The sequence below is a fragment of the Haliotis cracherodii genome, unplaced genomic scaffold, assembly GCF_022045235.1.
Source record: "Haliotis cracherodii isolate W230 unplaced genomic scaffold, xgHalCrac1.p SCAF_17, whole genome shotgun sequence".
NCBI classification, from domain to species: domain Eukaryota; kingdom Metazoa; phylum Mollusca; class Gastropoda; order Lepetellida; family Haliotidae; genus Haliotis; species Haliotis cracherodii.
The window spans coordinates 20,844,299-20,866,646 of NW_027266272.1; the positions used below are offsets into that span (position 1 = coordinate 20,844,299).

The window sequence follows — 22,348 nt, forward strand, 5'->3', positions numbered from 1 at the left end:
TGGTTTTCAATTTCAAGGTAGTGATTACTTTGATATGTGCCTTCCAATGGGCTGTAAAATCAGTTGTTCTGTATTTGAAAAGTTTTCAACATTTTTGCAAAAGGCCACACAACGCACTCACCCAAAAGCAGAGGTTTTGCATTACCTATAGCTAGATGATTTTCTCTTTGGGGGATCAGCCAATACAATACAGTGTCAACGAAGTTTGGATATATTTCTGGATTTTTGCCATAGTCTTGGAGAACCAATAGCAGCGGAAAAGACGGTACTACCATGCCCTGGCCTTACATTTCTGGGCATAGAAATAGACACAGAGGCAATGGAAGCAAGAATCCCTGCTGAGAAAATCATACAATGTCAGCAAGCAATATCATATTAACTTAGGCAAAACAAAGTCCTACTTAAACAAATACAATCACTACAGGGTTTACTGAATTTTATCTACAGGGCTATACCAATAGACCGTCCTTTCTCTCGCTGGCTAATTGATGCTACTCGGCATGCAAAAACACCCAATCATCATATTCGCTTGACGCAAGGAGTCAAAAAGGATTTACAAGTGTGGCAGGAATTCCTGCATCAGCACAATGGAGTCCCATTGTTTCTGGATAAAGAATGACAATCAAATACAGAGCTTCACCTTTATACGGATAGCAATGGAGGTGAGGGGAGAGGTTTCGGCCTATATTTGGGGTATCAGTGGTCCTATGGTGCTTGGCCATCCGAGTGGAGAAAAGCTGGTTTTACAGAGGAAATAACCTTTTTAGAGTTCTGGTGGCAATTCTGGTGGCAGTACAGCTGTGGGCAGCTTATGTTTCATTCAGACAACCAATCAATTGTGACGATTCTGAACAAATTGACATCTAAGTCTGCACGTGTCATGGTTCTTTGTTAGGTCTTTTGTGCTATATCCCAGGTAGTAAGAATGTCATCGAAGATGCTATCTCTCGTTTTCAGTTTCATCGTCTACCACAGCTGGCTCCCAATCTCAATCTGCGACCAACAGACACACCCAGCCAACACTGGGACAACTGGAAACTGAAACTATCAGGCTACTAGAGCTCTCACAAGCTGACAACACTAAGAAAGCCTATACAGTTGCTTTGCATTCCTTTGCCAGATTTAGATCAACTTACAACATACCAGAACTATGGCCAGCCCCTAAAGAACACTTACTTCAATATATCTCATATTTATTATCTGCACAACAGGTCTCATTCAACTGCATCACTACATATGGCAGCAATATGCAGGTATCACAAAGTAATGATGCTTGCAGACACCACTGATCATTTCATACTTAGAAAAATGTTGCTCGGCATGCGCAATGGCAAAGGCAAACCAGATTTTCGTGCTCCGATTACTTTGGACATACTGCTTAAGTTAAGCACAGCATTAAACCATGTTTGCATCTCCAATTATGAAACTCTCCCTTTCAAGGCAATGTCTTCACTGGCTTTCTTTGCATTTCTTCGGATTGGTGAACTCATTTGCCTAAACAGGGTTGTGGGTCATGGTTTACTTTTAATGGATATAAAGACACAAACACAACAGGTTGAGCTAAATATCAGGTACTCCAAGACTGATCAAACAGGCTGGCAAACACAGATCATCGTTGGATCTCATTCTAAATATGAAATATGCCCAGTACAAGCTATTTCTTCCTATTTTGCAATCCGGCCACCCACGCCTTCATCTCATGCTCTGTTCATTCACGTCAACCATTCTCCAGTTTACAAGAGCACAGTTTTCAGCTTTACTACTCAATGCCCTCAAGTTCAGTCAACTACCAGAAGCTGTATTTAAACCTCATTCCTTCCGAATAGGGGCAGCAACAATGGCAGCCATTCAAGGCATACCACAGGGCACAACACAGCTGTGGGGCAGATGGAAGTCAGATTCATTTAAGCGCTATATCGGAATCGGTCTGATTACTTCAGTTTAAGTAGCAATGCAATGTTATGTGCTAATACCTCTTTCAAAGTTTCAGATATTTGGATTGTGGGATCATCTTACATTTATTGGGCACACAAGAGTTTGTTCTAGTTGGGGTTTAGAAGAAACCTAGGTTTGGGCCCTGATTCGTGCATTTCCTGGCCGGGGAAGACTCCATTGGCCTGAGCTGCTGCCATGTATCAAAGCAAAGCTGCATCACTACCATCCACCATGTACTATCCTACTACATGTTGGCTCAAATGACCTTACAGGCCTTAAGGGTAAAGAGATGTGTAATCTCATGGATGCAGACATGGATGATGGGATGGAGCTGACTCGCCAGTGGCAAATTGATGGAAAACGAAAACAAGTAAACCGGTTCATGACTCGCAAAATCTGTCAAATGGGAGGTGCCAGAATCAAGCTTCAGATCAAGGCAAAGGATGCATGCCTGTATTTTGATGATGACATTCATCCGTCCGAGTTAGGTGCCATTCAGGAGGCTCTGCAATAGCAAACTTCAGATCAATTTGGTGGCGGTGATCCCATACTGGATCAGTGGCTGGATCCTGGGGGAAATCTGTATTTGAATAGGGGCAATGTTTGTTGATGAGTTACCCTCACAAGCATCCCTTTGCTATGTGTTCATGGCTATGGTTTGGGGTTGGTCCAGCAGCCTCCTGGAGGGGATGTTCCGACGGCTTGTAGGGTTTTTGTTTGATTTAGCACGCATGTTAGTCGACGGCTTGTCGACAGGGCCAGTGAGGGGAGTTGCCCATTGATGGTTACCCCGTGGGTTATCTCCTCTGGGTTCTGAGCTGCTCGGGTGTTCTAGTTTTGCGCTCAGATATTATATTTGCTAGGTTGCTTCGATGGTTTGTTGACAGGGGCAGGGAGGGGAGTTGCTCATCGATGGTTACCCTCGTGGGTTATCTCCCCTGGTTTTTGAACTGCTCGGGTGTTTCATAATGGTGATAGGTTATTATTTGTGATAGGTATCTTCCCCAGGGTACCGCCACCAATACTGAATAAACTGTGCCCATATTTTGCCACACACAAAGTGTTTTGTTTTGTTGTCATATTTGATGTTTCAATTGTTTGGTTTTCATGAATGGGTGACACAATTGTTCTTGGGTAATACAGTTCCCCCTTTAGTAGACCCGACGTCTCATTGGTGGGATGAGACGCAAAATGAATGCAGTCATACGGACCCCTGGAAGGTTGATTGTGTGTCATCATACCCTGATGGCGTGGATTGTTACTCACAATATCGATCGCTGCATTGTCTGGCCCAGAATCGATTATGTACAGGCCTTTGACATATAGCTGGAACATTGCTCAGTGCGGCCTCAAACAAGATTGTTTCTGATTTCTGTCTGATTTGTCATTTTCGCATCAGATTGTACCAGCAAAGAGTATTCTGCCTGTATAATGATTGAGTGTACATTGCAGTTGAGATAAATGATACATGCACACCTGTGGTGCAGTGATAATTTGCCAGACATGACACTGACATTTCCCTGGGCAAAGGGCTATGAAGGTATGTTATGGAACAAACGCACACCGATCATTGTTGGGTAATCCAGTACTCCAGGATTCTACTTGAATGACGTGCGTAAGAATTCGTGCATTGCACGTTGTTAACAAGATGATACAGTGAATGTTGGCAATTACAACAACAACAAAATCTTGGATACAAACAGACATTAGAGTGTCTTTTTTGTTTCCATAAACGCCCATGAAAAGCGGAGTTTGGGAAATATTAAGAACTGGACACAAATTTAAATCTGGATTATTGATTACTTACATACAGTTGTTTCATAATGGACCTGTCGACGCCTGTGGATTTAAATTTATTTACTATTCAGTGTCGACCTGTGAAGATCCGGGTAAGAATAGGTCTTCAGCAACCAATGCTTAAAAAAAGGCGAGTAACGGGATCGGTCGGTAAGGCTCGCTGACTGTGTTGAGATCGCCGTCATATAGCTGAAATATTGCTGAGTGCGGCGTTAAACAACAATCAAAGAAAATTACACAGACACTAACAGTTCTTGCTCCTATTCATCACACATAGAGGATCTGTTCACACCGTGTGGTATAGAGTAGACCTGTTCACATCATGTAGTACAAAGTATACCTGTTCGCACCGTGTGGTATAATGTAGACCTGTTCACACCGTGTGGTATAAAGTAGACCTTTTCACACCGTGTGGTATAAAGTAGACCTTTTCACACCATGGGGCATAAAGTAGACCTTTTCACACCGTGTGGTATAAAGTAGACCTTTTCACACCATGGGGCATAAAGTAGATCTGTTCATCCGTGTAGTATACAGTAGACCTGTTCACATCGTGTGGTATAAAGAAGACTTGTTCACACCGTGTGGTATATAGAAGACCTGTTCACAACCTGTGGTATATGGTAGACCTGTTCACACCCTTTTGTATATAGTAGGCCTGTTCACACCCTTTTGTATATAGTAGGCCTGTTCACACCCTTTTGTATATAGTAGACCTGTACACACCCTGTGGTGTGGTGGATTGTAAAGTAAAAGATGATGTGCGAAAAGGTCTATTATACTCCTTCGTCCGGAGTGAGTGAGGGTTTTACACAGCTTTTAGTAATATTCCAGCAATGTGAAAAGGAGGGACGCCAGGGCTTGGCCTCCTACATTGTACCCATGTAGGGAATCGAACATAGGTCTTCACATAATGGGCGAATGCTTAAACCATCTGGCTACCCTATCGCTCACTCCACTTGAGAGCATGACTTCCGATTCATTTCAAATCATCACCCAATGTATCTTGAAACATGTTAACATCGGCCGACGTAAAAAGAAAGTGTAAACTACAATTTTGCTCCTTGTTCAACCAACGTATGCATTTAGCTGTTAGAGCCCAAGACGCGCAGTACGTCTGTCGAACAAAGAATAGGTCGGCCGAGTTAGCTATAATTACATTTTGAATTAAAATAAAATTCAAGGCCAGAGAACAATCGATATTGAACATTCTGGAAACTGATTTTACAGGGCGCAATAATACCTCATGGAAATCAGTCATGACACAAGGTGTTGACGAAGGACGTGTCATATTTAGTAAATTCATCTGAATGACTACCAGTAAAATCACTTGAATAGGGCCTTTGGTGGTGAACCCTTTTATTAAAGCACTCAGTAGCATGACACACGTCTTTCCTCGAAATGTGGATAAAATGTACATTTTCTAAACTACTTCAGCAGAAATGTGAACACCATAAGCTGATCTGATTGCATATTCGTCAACATAAAGCCGAAATCCTCAGTCTTGTCATACAAGTTGCCATGGTTTTGACTGCCTATGTACAAGGTGCTTAGAACACTTTGATTGGTTTTAGATTCACAAGTGATCACGACATTTAATAGTGGATGCGTGTAGAAGCCTCTAATAAATGTACAATGTGTAAAGCCCATTTCTAGTGTCCCCCGCCGTGATATTGCTGGAATATTGCTAAAAGCGGCGTAAAACCATACTCACTCACTCACTCTAATAAACGCCTCAAAAGGAAATTGATTCAGAATGATTCTGACTGATTACGACTTCTCATGATCAATCACACACTTCTCAATGTGATCCACGTTCTCCACGGAAATCACTGTAAACATCCACGATGTTGTAAGACACATCAACTGATTTGTATTGTGTAACTGATGTCCCGTTAATTGTCTGCATGTTGTAATTATTCATCAGTCCTAATGGCATTTGTGTAAACCAGTGTTGCAGGTTACAGGGCCTCAGTGGTGTTTGTTATGATATTCATCGTGGACGTGCGTTATCGGTTGCATCTCATCGATCTGTGTACAGGCTGATAACAGATCGGTAGGTGGCATTATCGTGGATAGGACGTTTTGTAGTTTGGTTGAATGTTTTTACGTTTCTCACAGGAAAGATATAACAAACTTCATGTATTTTTGCGACACTATATCACTGTACCATCAGGAGGGATATGAATTTACAATGGACCAAGGTGTTTCAACAAGGAAATAACTACATCTTTACCGGTAAGTTTAGTTAGCGAGCAGGATACCGTTGAGTTCTACGGCTGCCTTTATCAGTGGTAATGCATAGGCACTATGGCTGTCTTGGTGCAAAGATCGCTTTGTGGAGTATGCCCTGATGGATATTGTTTTCCTATTTGGATGTTAACTGATTGATCCAAAATACTCATATGAATGTAAAAGGCTTTGTATACGAATATTTGTACTAGCATAGTTTTATAATGACGTCATTTCTATATTTCATTTTCTTGAATAATCTTACCAGTTACGGACAGGATTTCATAAATTTGTTTAGTTATATATTTACAACAAATACACGATTTCGAATGGAAGGAAATTGAGTTAATTTCTTCACATGTAGTGGCATTGTTTCAAATATGCAGGTAACAAGACAAAACTCAAACATATTGTTTAAACAAAGTTTGGTTGGCTGACCGGTCAGAAGTATGATAAAATATATCGTACCCATTACCCTTAACATTCATTAAGTCATTTAGATACAGACTACATCCGTGGTCTAGCGAATAGAGAGTCTACCCGGAGAACAAAAGGTCGGTAGTTCGATGCCTGCCAACGTCATACGAAAAAACGTTAAAAGACAGTGCTCCTTTTTTACCCTGCCTGGTCGGGTGAGATTGAGTATACTGTGTCAGAGTGGGGTATCAATGATAAACTGTGGCATGCTATCTGTGTGGACTAGATCTATACAAGCGACATTCGTATGGACCGTCAACGACAAACACGTGCGCGCATGCACGCACGCACTCACACACGCACACACGCACACACACATGCACGTCGCGGCGTAAGTGTGTAAGTGTAAAAAGAAGCACATCTTTTAACGTCTTTTCGTATGACGCATAATCTTCACCTCACTTCAACAGGTAATGTCAGCAGCGAGAATAATCCTTTGGCCATCTGAGGCTATAAAGATGCAAAATATACATACATAGTACCCTCTGAAATGCACATGGAAAAAGCGAAAATATCAGCTTCCATTCACACTATTCGATTCTTTACAAAATGCCTAAAGCTCATGGCCAAGTCGTCTAAGGCACCGCGATTCACTGTGCAGAGTTGCGTCTCTTGGGCACGTCACAAACCTATGATTGTGGGTTCGAATCCCGGTTCGCCTTAATTATGTTTCTAGGTTTGTCAGCACCATACCCGTGCTCGTGGGTTTCACCAAAGTTGTAAACGTCTGCGACCTGCATCACTTCGGGCTTTCCTCCCACATTAAGCTGACACGCCGTGATATAACTGGAATACTGTTAAAAGCGGCGTTAAACCCAACTCACTCACTCACTCTAAAGCTCAAGGCTATATTTGTCATGTAAGCCTCTTTTATGGCGATATGTAAGTGGAAAGAAAAAGAAAGTCTTTTGTTACCCAACCGTACCTATGGTGAGCAATTGACTATCCAAAACGAGTTTGATAAAAACAAATCAACTAACACATACCCAACACACACACCCGAAAGGCCTGAGAAGGAACGCTTGTAGTCGTGGGAATACATTATGTGTGCCCCAACACGGCCAGCGTGTTATCAAATTTCAGAATTGCTAAGCACTTTCATATCACAAAACTAGATTTGTTTACATATATTCAGAAATAATTACTTCTTATTTCTTCATTTTTCATGTTAATTTCAGGAAAGACACAAGAAGCGCTTTTGACCAAAGTCAGTGCGTTTCATTGGCTGGTCCCAGAATTGAGAACAGGCAGCCAAGTGTGCTGAACATTAAGCAGAGGAAGAAGATAAGGGCTGATGCTATACGACCATGATGTCGCCAGTTTTGTATATTCTTGCCTGTGGTTTTGTGTCCGTTGAGACACAACTCAGAAACGCCACTGGTGAATTCCGCCTCTACAATGACATCATTAAGAACAACAACCCATACGAGAGGCCCGTCTACAACAAATCCAAAACTATTACGGTTGAATTTGACTTTCATCTACATACAGTGAGCCAATACATTGAGTCACAACAACAGCTCCTATGCACAGGGTGGTTTTTTGTGACGTGGTCTGATCAGTTTCTCACCTGGAATTCTGAAATGTATGACGGAGTTGAGTTTATCAGACCCCCAGATAGCTACGTGTGGAAACCTGATATTGTTGTGTCCAATTCCTTCCAACAACTCGACCGCCTTGGAGGAGATTTCGTGTCTCTGAAACTATTTTCAAATGGACGTATACAGTGGATGCCTGGGGATTTATTCTACCTGCCATGTAATGTTGATGTTGAGTTGTACCCATTTGATAGCCTGAGGTGTTCTATGAATCTGGTTGTGTGGTCACACTCAGTGACAGAAGTTGACCTGAAACCACAGCAATCACGTGCTGGAGTGTCCAGTTCCAATATACGGGGTCAGTGGAGTTTGACGTCAGCCCCTATCATTTCGTTGAAAAAACATTCTGACAACAAAACAATGCCAACAGTGAAAATTACACTCATTCTAGAAAGACTCCCAACCAATTTTGTCTTTAACTTTATCCTTCCCGTCATGATTCTCTCTCTTCTAGGAACGTTTGTGTTCCTCATTCCAGCAGATTCAGGAGAAAAAGTATCATTTGCCATCACAATTCCTCTTTCTTATGGTGTCTACATGGGATTTCTAACAAACATGGTACCACAAAGTTCCGAGGGTGTGTCCACCTTTATCATTTTCCTTGGAATCACGCTATCATTGTCTGCGTTATTTGTCATCCTCAGCATATTCAGTGTCAGGATCTCAGCACGCAGTAATTCACGACCCGTTCCTAAAGCATTCCAAAGAATCACCGTCTGGGTTGAACATGTTAAAAACTGTGGTCGACAAAGAAGGTTGCATCCTAACCATATCTCTGAGGACACAGAACAATCAGATGAGTGCGAGGCTAAGGAACATATTCAAGTAATGACGTGGAATCGAGTGAGCTCGGCTCTGGATCTGTTTTTCTTCTGGGTGTTGTGTATACCTTTGTTGATAGCGATTCCAGTACTGTTGGTGTCCATAGCAGTGCTTTAATGACAAAATATTTCTTCCGAACCATCAATTGTATATGTCGTATTTAGTAGAATAGGTTATAGTAATTCTCTGAGAAAAATATTCATTGTGAATTGTGTGTGGAAATAACTGACAGTGTCTTTATTTTTGTGTGACTTTAGTATGCTCTATTATGATGTGCCATCTGAAATACAAAACGTTATCACCAGAGAGTAACCAGTCTCGATTATCCGCCAAAACAGATTCCTTTCCGCACAAAAGCCAAAACAGCAGTGAAAGCTATATGAATGAATCACTGCAAATCAGTGATGACTCTAGTTTTTCGCGCCCCGAAACTCAAAACTGTATGGTCTGTTCTCCAATGATGGCACGGACGAGGACATAAGAACTCATCTAAATCAGATTAGACTAGCAAAAGCTATCATGTGTCGCAGGAGAAGAATCAGTTTTCAGCCCTCGCAATTGGGAGAGACATTGGGGGACGCTGGTTGTCAAGTCATAGTTGAGAGAACAAAGCAAAGTGACGCAGGTCTCTGACAGTTTTGTGTGTGTGAAGCCCAAAGGAGAGCGGGTACAGTCTGAAAAACTAAGGATCATATTCAGTGGAAATCTTGGATTTGACCTGACGATAATAGGATCCTTGGACGTAACAACTTGGGCACCCGTGCACCGTTGATCGAATCCAAGCTTGACCAGAGTGTTAAACGACTATGACCGTGCAGTATGGATGGTGCACTCTCTGGCTTTGGTTTATGCAATACATGTTGTGTCAATAAATGAAGAAGGACGAATCAAAAGTCATGCCTACCGAGCAGAAACAGTGTTCAAATGAAGTAATGCCATAAAGTGACATGAATAATGAATAAGATTTTAACTGACCATTCAGCACTGAAAATTGCTAAAATTCCCATGTGCAATTAGCATATAATTATCATGACAACCAAGTCCAAAAATCACAATATTATGTTATTTTTATGTGTGCAGTTCGACAAATGCTTTAAGGTGACACTAGGACACATGTGTTTATCTTGAAGGCAGCAACGTCTGCGACTGCCACCAACCAAAGATTCCTTGGTTTCCACAGATGTTAAACAGAGTTGGTGCCAATTTCTAATCTTGCTGCACAGTGGAATCGGTGATAACATGAATTAGCAGTTAATACAACTGACTTAAGAGGTGCGTTATTGACGGTTATTGATTGCTGTGACGTGCTCGGGCTCTGTGCCCATGTTTACATTGCACTTTCTAGAGCATGTAAATTGTAAATGAACTGCTGAAGTAGTTGGACGCACAAAACACTCGTTCCTGTTATGTTTCATTGTGAAATGTTAGGACCCTGCAACTTCGAGTTTTGACATTCTGAACAGTCCAAGCTGTTGTGTGCAAACAGAACAGGGTTGGTCTTTATGAGCGGATTTTGGGGACGTAAATCATTGTGCTTGTTGATAGGAGACTGTTCGTTGGGATTAACGCAGCTGTGCATGTGCAACTGTTTCCATGATTTGACATTGTCCATCTGAAAGGTTGAGATGTGTGGGGGTGAAAGACAAACATAATGGTAATGATCTGAACTCATTTACGGAAGACCGGTAAGTAACATACTTGTGTATGCCATTTCACAGGAATGTGACCCTTTCTATTTATCTTACTTTATTTAATATATCACTGAGAGGTGGCACATGTTTTAGCTTATCTGCAAATTCGTAAGTGGGTTGTTATCACGTTGCACTCTGCTTTTAGAAGAGATTTCTTATGAATATGGGAATGGTTTTGTCTCTTTTATCTATTTCCGTATTAGAACGACCAGTTTCTCGTCACATGACCTCACTCATCCAATGTTACATTTTTGTTTCAATATTTCCGTCACAAATGGATATTGTCTGTTAAAAATATATTTGACATATACTTTGAATAACGTAGTGTCCGTAAATCTGTACTTTGTAATTATAATGTCCACCAACAATTATTGAGATATTTCTTTTCGACAAATATTTAGGTCTGCGGTGATCATACTGAAACAGTCATGCAGGGCAATGTCTTTTAGAATAACCAGAACGCTGATTAGGTAAGAATTCGGATTAACTTATTAAATATTTGACCAGTCACATGCCAAATGTGACGTACTGCTGAAATTGTATTTGCGATACCACTAGAATTAAATCTCACTAGAATAGACATCTCCTAAATGACTTGATGGTTCAGTTAAAATTGTATTCAATAAGCACGGAATAGCCAATTCCCTTCCATTGACGCTTCCTTTTTTGGCATGAACTTGGTTTTAATCACTATTTGATAGTAATCAATAAACACATGCTCAGGATAGTGGGAACCGTACAATCAACTCTCCTTTGAGCAGATTTCTTATGGACATGAAAGGTATTTTGTCGCTCTTATTTCCCTGCATTAACCTATGAAAGAGAATGCAAATGCCATTGATTAAAAAAGCTCCTGTTTTCGTTGGAAAGCAATGAATGGAATGTGGGAATACATTGTACCAAAACATGTTGTGTATATATTATAGGACACTAAGTCAATAATAAAAGCATCCATCGATTCTAACCCATGTTTGTTGCAAGAGACGACTAAATAGATTGGGTGTTCCTGGTCGCTGCCGCGGGTCCAGCCTCGAGATATATATACTACTCAAAAGAAGTTAAAGAACACCAGATATATAATACATGATTTAGCAAATTGGTCATGGCATTATGTATTATAACATTACTATCATCTAATGTTTGGCAACTTGTTGTACCACGTCTGGGGTATTGCTGTTCCTCCTGACACTTTCTGGAAACACTTCTGCTAGTAATACAAATGAAATGAAAACATGAGCAAAACACAGGAATATTGTCGCCCAAACACAATGCTGCACCTGTCCTTAGCAACAACCAACATAATTTCCATGCTCAGCATATGAAAGTGGTGATGTTCATGGTGCACGTGCATGTGTTCCCTTTAAGAAGGCGATGACGATGATCGTGTAATCACACTCTCCAAAACCATGCCACAGAGACGACATCTGACTGATGTTAATAGAGGACGAGCTATTGGTTGGCTCCAGGATGGCCTTTATTTACGTGAGGTGGGCAGAAGATTGCAGGTGTCCCCCTCTGTCATTCACACCCTTTGGCATCGTTTTGCTGCCACTGTCAGAGTGCAAGAGCAACATCGTTCTGGACGGCCAAGGTGTACCTCACAACGTGATGACCGATACCTGGTTCTCCAAGCACTCAGGCAGCGTACATCAACAGCAAACAACCTCAGGTTACAGTTAAGGGCTGTCAATAACACTGTCGTTAGTGATCAGACGGTGCGAAACCGTTTACAAGTTGCGAACTTGAGAAGTCGACGACAAGCAGTGAGACCACCTTTACGTCCAGTTCACAGAACAGCACGTCTGGCTTGGTGTCGACAACATGTGCATTAGAACAGACAGCAATGGTCTCGTGTACTGTTTACAGACGAGTCGCGATTCTGTTTGGAGCTCAATGATGGAAGAATACGGGTGTGGCGTCGTACTGGAGAGAGATTCACTGATGCCACAGTACGTGAACGTGTCGCTTTTGGTGGGGGATCAGTGTTGTATGGGGAGGATTCAGTTGGAATCACAGGACTCCTCTGTACCATATTGTCGGGAATCTGAATGCTGCCAGGTACCGTGATGAGATTCTTGAACCCGTTGTATTGCCCACACTTCATCAGATTGGTCAAGGTGCTATCCTTCAGGACGACAATGCAAGACCCCACCGCGCTCGGATTATCACTGACGATCACACACAAAGGCAGATTACCGTTATGCAATGGCCTGCTTATTCGCCAGATCTGGCGCCCATTGAACATCTTTGGGATGCCTTGGGAAGAGCTGTTCAAGCTAACCATCCACCTCCTGTTAATCTCCAGCAACTGTTAGGATTTCTTCATCAGGAATGGCAAGTAATTCTACAGGCAACACTGCAGCAGCTTGTCCGATCTATGTGCAGAAGATGTCAGGACTGTATTGCTTCCAGGGGTGGACATACCCGATATTGAAGGAACAGGATTATCCTGAACTGTAGTGTGTGACTTTTGATTTATAGGGTACATGCAGTTCATATTGTTTTGCTCTGGTTAGCTGTATGCCAGCGTTTCTTTCGTCAATGAAATGTCATGATTAAATACTTAAATTTCCCAATCAGTGTTGTTCCTGTGTCCACGATCTATTTTTTGAGTCATTTCGATAACGTATTTGGGTGTTCTTTAACTTCTTTTGAGTAGTAATATGCTGAATGCGGCGTTACACATAAAACAATCTAACAATATCAATTTGACTATTTTACATTCCCTCTTATTTAATCTCTGAGACGCGTGTATCTTTTCAGTATTGCAGCTCCATGGCAATCATGCTGCTCTTCACAATCTGTAATCTGGTGATTGGTGTTGTGTCTATCGAGTCAGCCAGACACTCCACTGGTGAATTCCGCCTCTACAATGACATCATCTGGAACAACAACCCAAACGAGAGGCCCGTCTACAACAAATCCGAAACTATAACAGTTGAATTTGACTTTCATCTTCACACAGTGAGCCGATACATTGAGTCTCAACAACAGCTCCTATGCACAGGTTGGTTTGTTGTGACGTGGTCTGATCAGTTTCTCAACTGGAATTCTGAGATGTATGACGGAGTTGAGTTTATCAGACCCCCAGATAGCTACGTGTGGAAACCTGATATTGTTGTGTCCAATTCCTTCAGACAACTCAACCACGTTGGAGGAGATTTCGTGCCTTTAAAAGTGTCCTCTTATGGACACGTGCAGTGGATGACAGGAGACTTATTCTACCTGCATTGTGAAACGGACGTTCTAATGTATCCATTTGATAGCCTGAAGTGTTCCATGGAGATTGTCGTCTGGTCATATTCGACGTCAGAAGTTGACCTGAAAGTCCGCCAGTCAGTAGCTGGAATATCTAGTTCAAACATAGGCGGTCAGTGGAAACTAAAACCAACATCAATCACAGCCAAGGAAAAGACCTTTGACAACAAGCCAATATCACATGTGCTTATTACGCTTACACTGGACAGACGCCCTGTGCATTTTGTCTTCAACTTCATCCTCCCTGTGTTGATCCTGTCGGTCCTGGGGACATTTGTGTTTCTCATTCCAGCAGATACAGGAGAAAAAATATCCTTTGCCATAACGATTCCTCTGTCATATGGGTCTACTTGGGCTTTCTCACAGACATGATACCCCAGAGCTCCCAGGGTATATCGCCCTTCATCATCATCCTTGGACTCACACTTACAATGTCTGCAGTATTTGTCATCGTCAGCATCTTCAGTGTCCGGTTCTGTGGACAGAGTGAATCGAAACCCATTCGTAAAACATTACAAAGATTCACAATTTGGGTCGAAAAGGTCGATGCATTTGGCCGGTTTGGAAACCGTGACAAACCTGCAATTGAGGAATCTGGACGGTTACAAGAGCTCCAGGCTAAGACTACTCAGCCCGTCACATGGGAACGAGTGAGCAAAGCACTGGATTTGTTTTTCTTCTGGGTGCTGTGTATCCCTTTACTTTTGAGAATTCCAATAACACTGATATACATCGGCTTGAACTTGGGTTTCTAGGTTATGAATCATTGATGGCGTGTGTTTAAAGCTATTATATGTTGTCTCTCGTATTGATCAGTTCGAGTAGTAAATGTGTCTTTCCTTCTGAATGTATTCTCTCTTAAGGAGAGTGCCAAACAGTGTTATATATGACGTGGATCTTTTCAAATTTTACGCATCAATCACCACAAAGATGTCTGAAGCAATTCCCTATTTAAACAGGAACTAGATGTTCCTGTGTTTATTCAGGTGAACACTTGACTTGCCTTTACGCGTGTGACGTGAGCAACCGGAGGGACAGGATACGGTCGCATTTTCGCAAACACCTGGATTCATCTATTTGATAGTGATTCAAGAATGATGAAGTCAGAATCGTGCAATGGACATATATTTATAAAAGTCATTTGAGGAATTTATGACAATATGAGTTGCTTTTAATGTGATGCTTTCAGTGAATAAAGATGTTGCAATTTATGATTATCGATTAATTAAAGAAAATAAGTCAAACTCATGTGTTTTGCAGGCAAACCAGTCGCTGAAGGAGCAAAAAACCATTTCTCAGGCACCCAGGAATGATTTTCAGAGATTGTGCCGATGCAGAAAATATTACCACGGTCTTCGGCGTGACGAGTTAACGCCTTAATCATTAAGCTACCCTGGAAAGGCGTTGGTCCCGCGTATGATGACGTCACTGGCCAACGACAGACTTAGATTTGCTTTCATGTGAGATATCAGGTATCGTTAGGAGATTCTGAACACGTTCATTGATTTTCAAAGTGCAAAAAGTAAACAGGTAACGATGTTTACACAGTCTGCAAAGATTTTTTACAGCTTGAAGGGTGTCTTTTAAAATGGCTGACAGTAACAAAGTCCACTATGAAACTGGCATACATCCCGACTAGTACAAGCAGCCACGCAGGCCGCAAAATAAGTGAAGTAAGCTTGAACCCACCTCACCTCATGTCAAGATTTCCTTTATAATTTCATTTGCAGTAAGCATAAAGAGTAAAAATGTATAAGTACAAAGCATTCTTGTTATTAAATGTTACTCCCCAAGGAAAGACTAGTTTGTAGAACGTAATGAGAACACTTGACTATCACAGCAAAAACACGTTGGTTTTTCTTCGATGCGCTGACGCTCGGCATTAAGAGGGTAATACAAGGATTAGCCGGCTCGGAGTCAGTATACTGTGTCTGAGTGGGGGATAAACGTTAAACTGCGCCATGATGAATCAGTATGATTGCACTATAAAGCCTACTAGTACACACACACACACACACATACACACACACTCACCACACACCACACACCACACACACACACATATGCACTAATCTTTGTTTCAACAAAGAATTAGCCCCAACACAAACCAAAGATAACATATTTCACAAAAACTATTTTGAGGTTCATATGGACTGTTATTATCATTTCAAAATTGTTGAAAAAGAGTTCCATTCTTCGAACAGACAAACGTGACTTACAGTTTGAATGCACAATTGTTTCACTCTGTACAGTACAAAATTGAGTATCACACCCGAACCTGTTCACGTATCACAAAAACATTTACAAAGATTTTGAGGGAGAAGAAATACTTCACACAATGTTTTAAGGATCTTTCAGACAGAATTCATTTGAGCATTATCAGAATACAGCGCCTCGCAAACATAAGATCTTAGCAATAATGTACTCACACAATGCATTCGATTATGTGCAACTGCTTCGAAAGCAGTCTTTTTATTATATTTGTTTCTTTGTTTGTTGTAAATAACCGAGTCTGAACCATGCAATCCAATGACTGACATTATGAGCATCGATTAACACAATTTGGATGGTGGCATGCGAGACTAACCACACGATCATGTCAATCATCTCAAATGGCAAGCACAGGTTGCTGAAGACCAATTCTAACTTGGATCTTCATGGGTATTTTGAATGTATTATCACTGGAATAGGGCCTTTGGTGGTGAACTCTATATTGAAGTACTCAGTTGTAAGACAAATGTTCTTAACTATTTTAGCAGAAATATTGACGCCATAAGCTGGATCTGATTGCATATTCGTTAAGATAAAGCCGAAATCCAAAGCTGGAAAATCGAAATCATCCCTTTTGTCATACAGCGGGTTACACAGGTTGCCATGGTTTTGACTGCCTATGTACAAGGTGCTTAGGACACGTTGATTGGTTTTAGATTCACAAGTGATCACAACATTTAATAGTGGATGCGCGTAGAAGCCTCTAATAAACACCTCAGAAGGAAATTGAATGATTCTGACAGATTACGACTTCTCATGATCAATCACAGAGTATTTAATGAGGTCAACGCTCTCCATGGAAATCACTGTAAACATCCACGATGTTACGAGACACATCAACTAATTTGTATTGTGTAACTGATGTCCCGACAACTGTTTGCATGTTGTAATTATTCATCAGTCCTAATGGCATTTGTGTAAACCAGTGTTGCAGGTTACAGGGCCTCAGTGGTGTTTGTTATGTTATTCATCGTGGACGTGCGATACCGGGGAGGCTGCTTACACACAGTCATATCGGTTGCACCTCATCGATCTGTGTACAGGCTGATAACAGATCGGTAGGTGGCATTATCGTGGAAAGGACGTTTTTGGAGTGGAATGTTTTTACGTTTCTCACAGGAAAGATAAAACGAACTACATGTCTTTCTGCGACACGGTATCACTGTTCCATTATGACGGGTATGGATTTACAATGGACTAAGGTGTTTCAACAAGGAAATAACTACATCTTTACCGGTAAGTTTAGTTAGCGATCAGGATACCTTTTCCACAAAGCAACCTTAGTTCTACGGCTGCCTTTATCAGTGGTAATGCATGGGCGGTACGGCTGTCTTGGTGCAAATATCTCTTTGTGGAGCATGCCCTGATGGATATTGTTTTCCTATTTGGATGTTAACTGATTGATCCAAAATACTCATATCATTGTTAAAGGCATTGTACACGAATATTTGTACTAGCATAATTTTATAATAACGTCATTTCTATACTTTCATTTTCTTAAGTGGGCGGTCGGGTAACCTAGTGGTTAAAGCGTTCGCTCGTCACGCCAAAGACCCGGATTCGATTTCCGACATGGGTACATTGTGTGAAGCCCATATCTGGTGTCCCCCGCCGTGATTTTGCTGGAATATTGCTAAAAGCGGCGTAAAACCATACTCACTCACTCACTCATTTTCTTAAATAATCAGTTACGCATATGATTTCGTAGATTTGTTTAGTTATATATTTACAACAAAAATACACGATTTTGAATCAAAGGAAATTATGTTAATTTCTTCACATATTGTGGTATTGTTTCAAATATGCAGGTAACTAGACAAATCTCTAACATATTGTTTAAACACAATTTGGTTGGCTGACGGGACAGTCTCTTGAAAAGAAGTATGATTAAATATAACGTATCTATTACCCTTAACATTCATTATGAATTCCTTAATTACATACGTACATTTACAATTATAGGATTGTGTGAAACCTGGCTAAAAGCTTGCGACTTTTCAAAGGAGTTCTCTGAATATGTTTACTTTAATGTTGATGCTTGCCAAATCTCCAAACAAGGTAGGCTATCCGGTGGTATTACATTGTTAATAAAAAACACACTTTCAAAATCCATTTTATGGTCAAAAATATGTGACAACTGTGTTTTCATTTTGCTAAAGAAATCTGTATTTAATAATGCTAAGGACACTCTTATAGGTTGTGTATACATCAATCCAGAGAAGTCAAATTGGTATGTCAATAAAGCTGACAAGTGCGGCGTATCTATACTCCAGGATGCGTTAATATATGTACTTCAACAAGTGGGGAACGTCTCTATCCTCCTCGGGGGCGACTTCAACGCCCGCACTGGAACAGACTTTGATTTTGTTGAGGACGATATAATGAGAGCTCTGCAAATTGACAAGTGTCATTTTCTCTGTGAGGGTATTTGCACACAGCGATTTTCATCCGATAAGACTGTGAACAAATTTGGGCGAATTTTGCTTCATATGTGTGCTTCTCTAAACTTGACTATACTTAATGGTCGTTGTGGATCTGATGCCAGTGTGGGAGATTTTACGTTTATGTCCCCTACAGGCACAAGCGTTATTGACTATGTTATCACAACAAGTGATTTGTTTACATTGTGTAAGAATTTTAACATCGGATCTCGGATCGAGTCTCCGCACGCGCCATTCAGTTGTACTTTTCAGTCACGTGATACTGAAATTGACAATGCTATGTCGGGTGAGAATCTGAAGCCGGATGTTTTTAATAGGAAAAAGGATAATGTTTCGTTACAAGCCTATTCACTGCAGCGTAAAACATATAAGGATACCGTTGGGTGTAAGAAAAGAGCTACCACTTTTTGTGAATAAACAATATATTCATTCAACATTCATTAAGCCATTTAGATACAGACTACATCCGTGGTCTAGTGGAAAGAGAGTCTGCCCGGAGAACGAAAGGTCGGTAGTTCGACGCCCGCCTACATCATGCGAAAAGACGTTTAAAGATAGTAGTTCTTTTTACCCTGCCTGGTCGGCTGAGATTCAGTATACTGTGTCTTAGTGGGGTATCAATGATACATTGTGGCGTGCTATCTGTGTGGACTAGAACTACACAAGCGGCATTCGTACTGACCGTCAACGACAAACACGCACGCATGCACTCACACACACGCGCACACACACATGCACGTCGCGGCGTAAGTGTGTTAGTGTAAAAAGAAGCACTATCTTTTAACGTCTTTTCGTATGACGCATAATCACCTCACCTCACCTCACCTCACCATGTATTGTCAGCAGCGGTATGAAACTTGCAAACAGTTATTTGGCCATCTGCATGTAGCTATAAAGATACAAAATATACATACATAGTACCCATTTAAATGTACATATTTTGTACACGGAAAGGGTCAAAATATCAGCTACCATTCACACTATTACTATTATATGTAAACCAAATTCAATTCAATATGCCATATGCAAAACACAGATTCAGTTTGAAAATCGGACTAATTGATCGACATTACAATGACTCATTACACACAAGAAATTCCGCCGTGAAGAACCGGGCTGGAATCAGTCAGCAGCAGGTAAAGTCATCGGGTGGTCCAGCTAACTAAATTGGTTGATGCATTTCATCAGATACCAATTATTACGATCGATGCTTATGATGTCAATCACTGGATTGTCTGGTTCAGACTCGATAGTTAAGAGCTTGAATGTTGCTGAGCGCGGAGGTAAACAACAAACAGATAAAATCAAAAGACTAAAAATATATTATATGTGCCCAAACATGGTCAGCATGTTATAAAATTTCAGAATTGATAAACACTCTCATACCACAAAACCAGATTTGTTTGCATATATTCAGAAAGAATTACTTAATTATTTTTTATATTAATTTCAGGTGAGACACTAGAAGCACTTTTGACCAAAGTCAGTGTGTTTCATCGGCTGGTCCCAGAATTGAGAACAGGCAGCCAAGTGTGCTGAACATTAAGCTGTCATCGCAGAGGAAGAAGATAAGGGCTGATGCTATATGACCATGATGTCGCCAATTTTGTTAATTCTAGCCTGTGGTTTTGTGTCTGTTGAGACACAACCCCCAGATAGCTACATCTGGATACCTGATCTTGTTGTGTCCAGTTCCTTCCAACAACTCGACCGCCTTGGAGGAGATTTCGTGTCTCTGAAACTATTTTCAAATGGACATATACAGTGGATGCCTGGGGATTTATTCTACCTGCCATGTAGTGTGGATGTTGAGTTGTACCCATTTGATAGCCTGAAGTGTTCTATGGACCTGGTTGTGTGGTCACACTTAGTGACAGAAGTTGACCTGGAACCACGGCAATCTCGTGCTGGAGTGTCCAGTTCCAATATACGGGGTCAGTGGAGTTTGACGCCAGCCCTTATCATTTCGTTGAAAAAACATTCTGACAACAAAACAATGCCAACAGTGAAAATTACACTCATTCTAGAAAGACTCCCAACCAATTTTGTCTTTAACTTTATCCTTCCCGTCATGATTCTCTCTCTTCTAGGAACGTTTGTGTTCCTCATTCCAGCAGATTCAGGAGAAAAAGTATCATTTGCCATCACAATTCCTCTTTCTTATGGTGTCTACATGGGATTTCTAACAAACATGGTACCACAAAGTTCCGAGGGTGTGTCCACCTTTATCATTTTCCTTGGAATCACGCTATCATTGTCTGCGTTATTTGTCATCCTCAGCATATTCAGTGTCAGGATCTCAGCACGCAGTAATTCACGACCCGTTCCTAAAGCATTCCAAAGAATCACCGTCTGGGTTGAACATGTTAAAAACTGTGGTCGACAAAGAAGGTTGCATCCTAACCATATCTCTGAGGACACAGAACAATCAGATGAGTGCGAGGCTAAGGAACATATTCAAGTAATGACGTGGAATCGAGTGAGCTCGGCTCTGGATCTGTTTTTCTTCTGGGTGTTGTGTATACCTTTGTTGATAGCGATTCCAGTACTGTTGGTGTCCATAGCAGTGCTTTAATGACAAAATATTTCTTCCGAACCATCAATTGTATATGTCGTATTTAGTAGAATAGGTTATAGTAATTCTCTGAGAAAAATATTCATTGTGAATTGTGTGTGGAAATAACTGACAGTGTCTTTATTTTTGTGTGACTTTAGTATGCTCTATTATGATGTGCCATCTGAAATACAAAACGTTATCACCAGAGAGTAACCAGTCTCGATTATCCGCCAAAACAGATTCCTTTCCGCACAAAAGCCAAAACAGCAGTGAAAGCTATATGAATGAATCACTGCAAATCAGTGATGACTCTAGTTTTTCGCGCCCCGAAACTCAAAACTGTATGGTCTGTTCTCCAATGATGGCACGGACGAGGACATAAGAACTCATCTAAATCAGATTAGACTAGCAAAAGCTATCATCTGTCGCAGGAGAAGAATCAGTTTTCAGCCCTCGCAATTGGGAGAGACATTGGGGGACGCTGGTTGTCAAGTCATAGTTGAGAGAACAAAGCAAAGTGACGCAGGTCTCTGACAGTTTTGTGTGTGTGAAGCCCAAAGGAGAGCGGGTACAGTCTGAAAAACTAAGGATCATATTCAGTGCAAATCTTGGATTTGACCCGACGATAATAGGATCCTTGGACGTAACAACTTGGGCACCCGTGCACCGTTGATCGAATCCAAGCTTGACCAGAGTGTTAAACGACTATGACCGTGCACTATGGATGGTGCACTCTCTGGCTTTGGTTTATGCAATACATTTTGTGTCAATAAATGAAGAAGGACGAATCAAAAGTCATGCCTACCGAGCAGAAACAGTGTTCAAATGAAGTAATGCCATAAAGTGACATGAATAATGAATAAGATTTTAACTGACCATTCAGCATTGAAAATTGCTAAAATTCCATGTGCAATTAGCATATAATTATCATGACAACCGAGTCCACAACTCACAATATTATGTTATTTTTATGTGTGCAGTTAGACACATGCTTTAAGGTGACACTAGGGCACATGTGTTTATCTTGAAGGCAGCAACGTCTGCAACTGCCACCAACCAAAGATTCCTTGGTTTCCACAGATGTTAAACAGAGTTGGTGCCAATTTCTAATCTTGCTGCACAGTGGAATCGGTGATAACATGAATTAGCAGTTAATACAACTGACTTAAGAGGTGCGTTATTGACGGTTATTGACTGCTGTGACGTGCTCGGGCTCTGTGCCCATGTTTACATTGCACTTTCTAGAGCATGTAAATTGTAAATGAACTG

At 41.1% G+C, this 22,348-nt stretch overlaps 2 protein-coding genes and 1 pseudogene across 2 annotated transcripts; all 3 read left to right on the top strand.

The window, feature by feature from the left end:
• Positions 1–7,748: 7,748 nt before the first annotated feature.
• Positions 7,749–8,978, top strand: LOC139464674 (neuronal acetylcholine receptor subunit alpha-7-like). Its single transcript, XM_071246196.1, has one exon. It carries the CDS (start codon positions 7,749–7,751, stop codon positions 8,976–8,978), a length of 1,230 nt encoding a protein of 409 aa, XP_071102297.1.
• Positions 8,979–13,336: 4,358 nt separating this feature from the next.
• Positions 13,337–14,565, top strand: LOC139464517 (neuronal acetylcholine receptor subunit alpha-7-like; annotated as a pseudogene).
• A 5,551-nt stretch (positions 14,566–20,116) lies between these two features.
• On the top strand, positions 20,117–21,097 carry LOC139464675 (neuronal acetylcholine receptor subunit alpha-2-like). The gene has a single exon (XM_071246197.1). The coding sequence runs from the start codon at positions 20,117–20,119 to the stop codon at positions 21,095–21,097; it is 981 nt and encodes a 326-aa protein (XP_071102298.1).
• Positions 21,098–22,348: the final 1,251 nt, after the last annotated feature.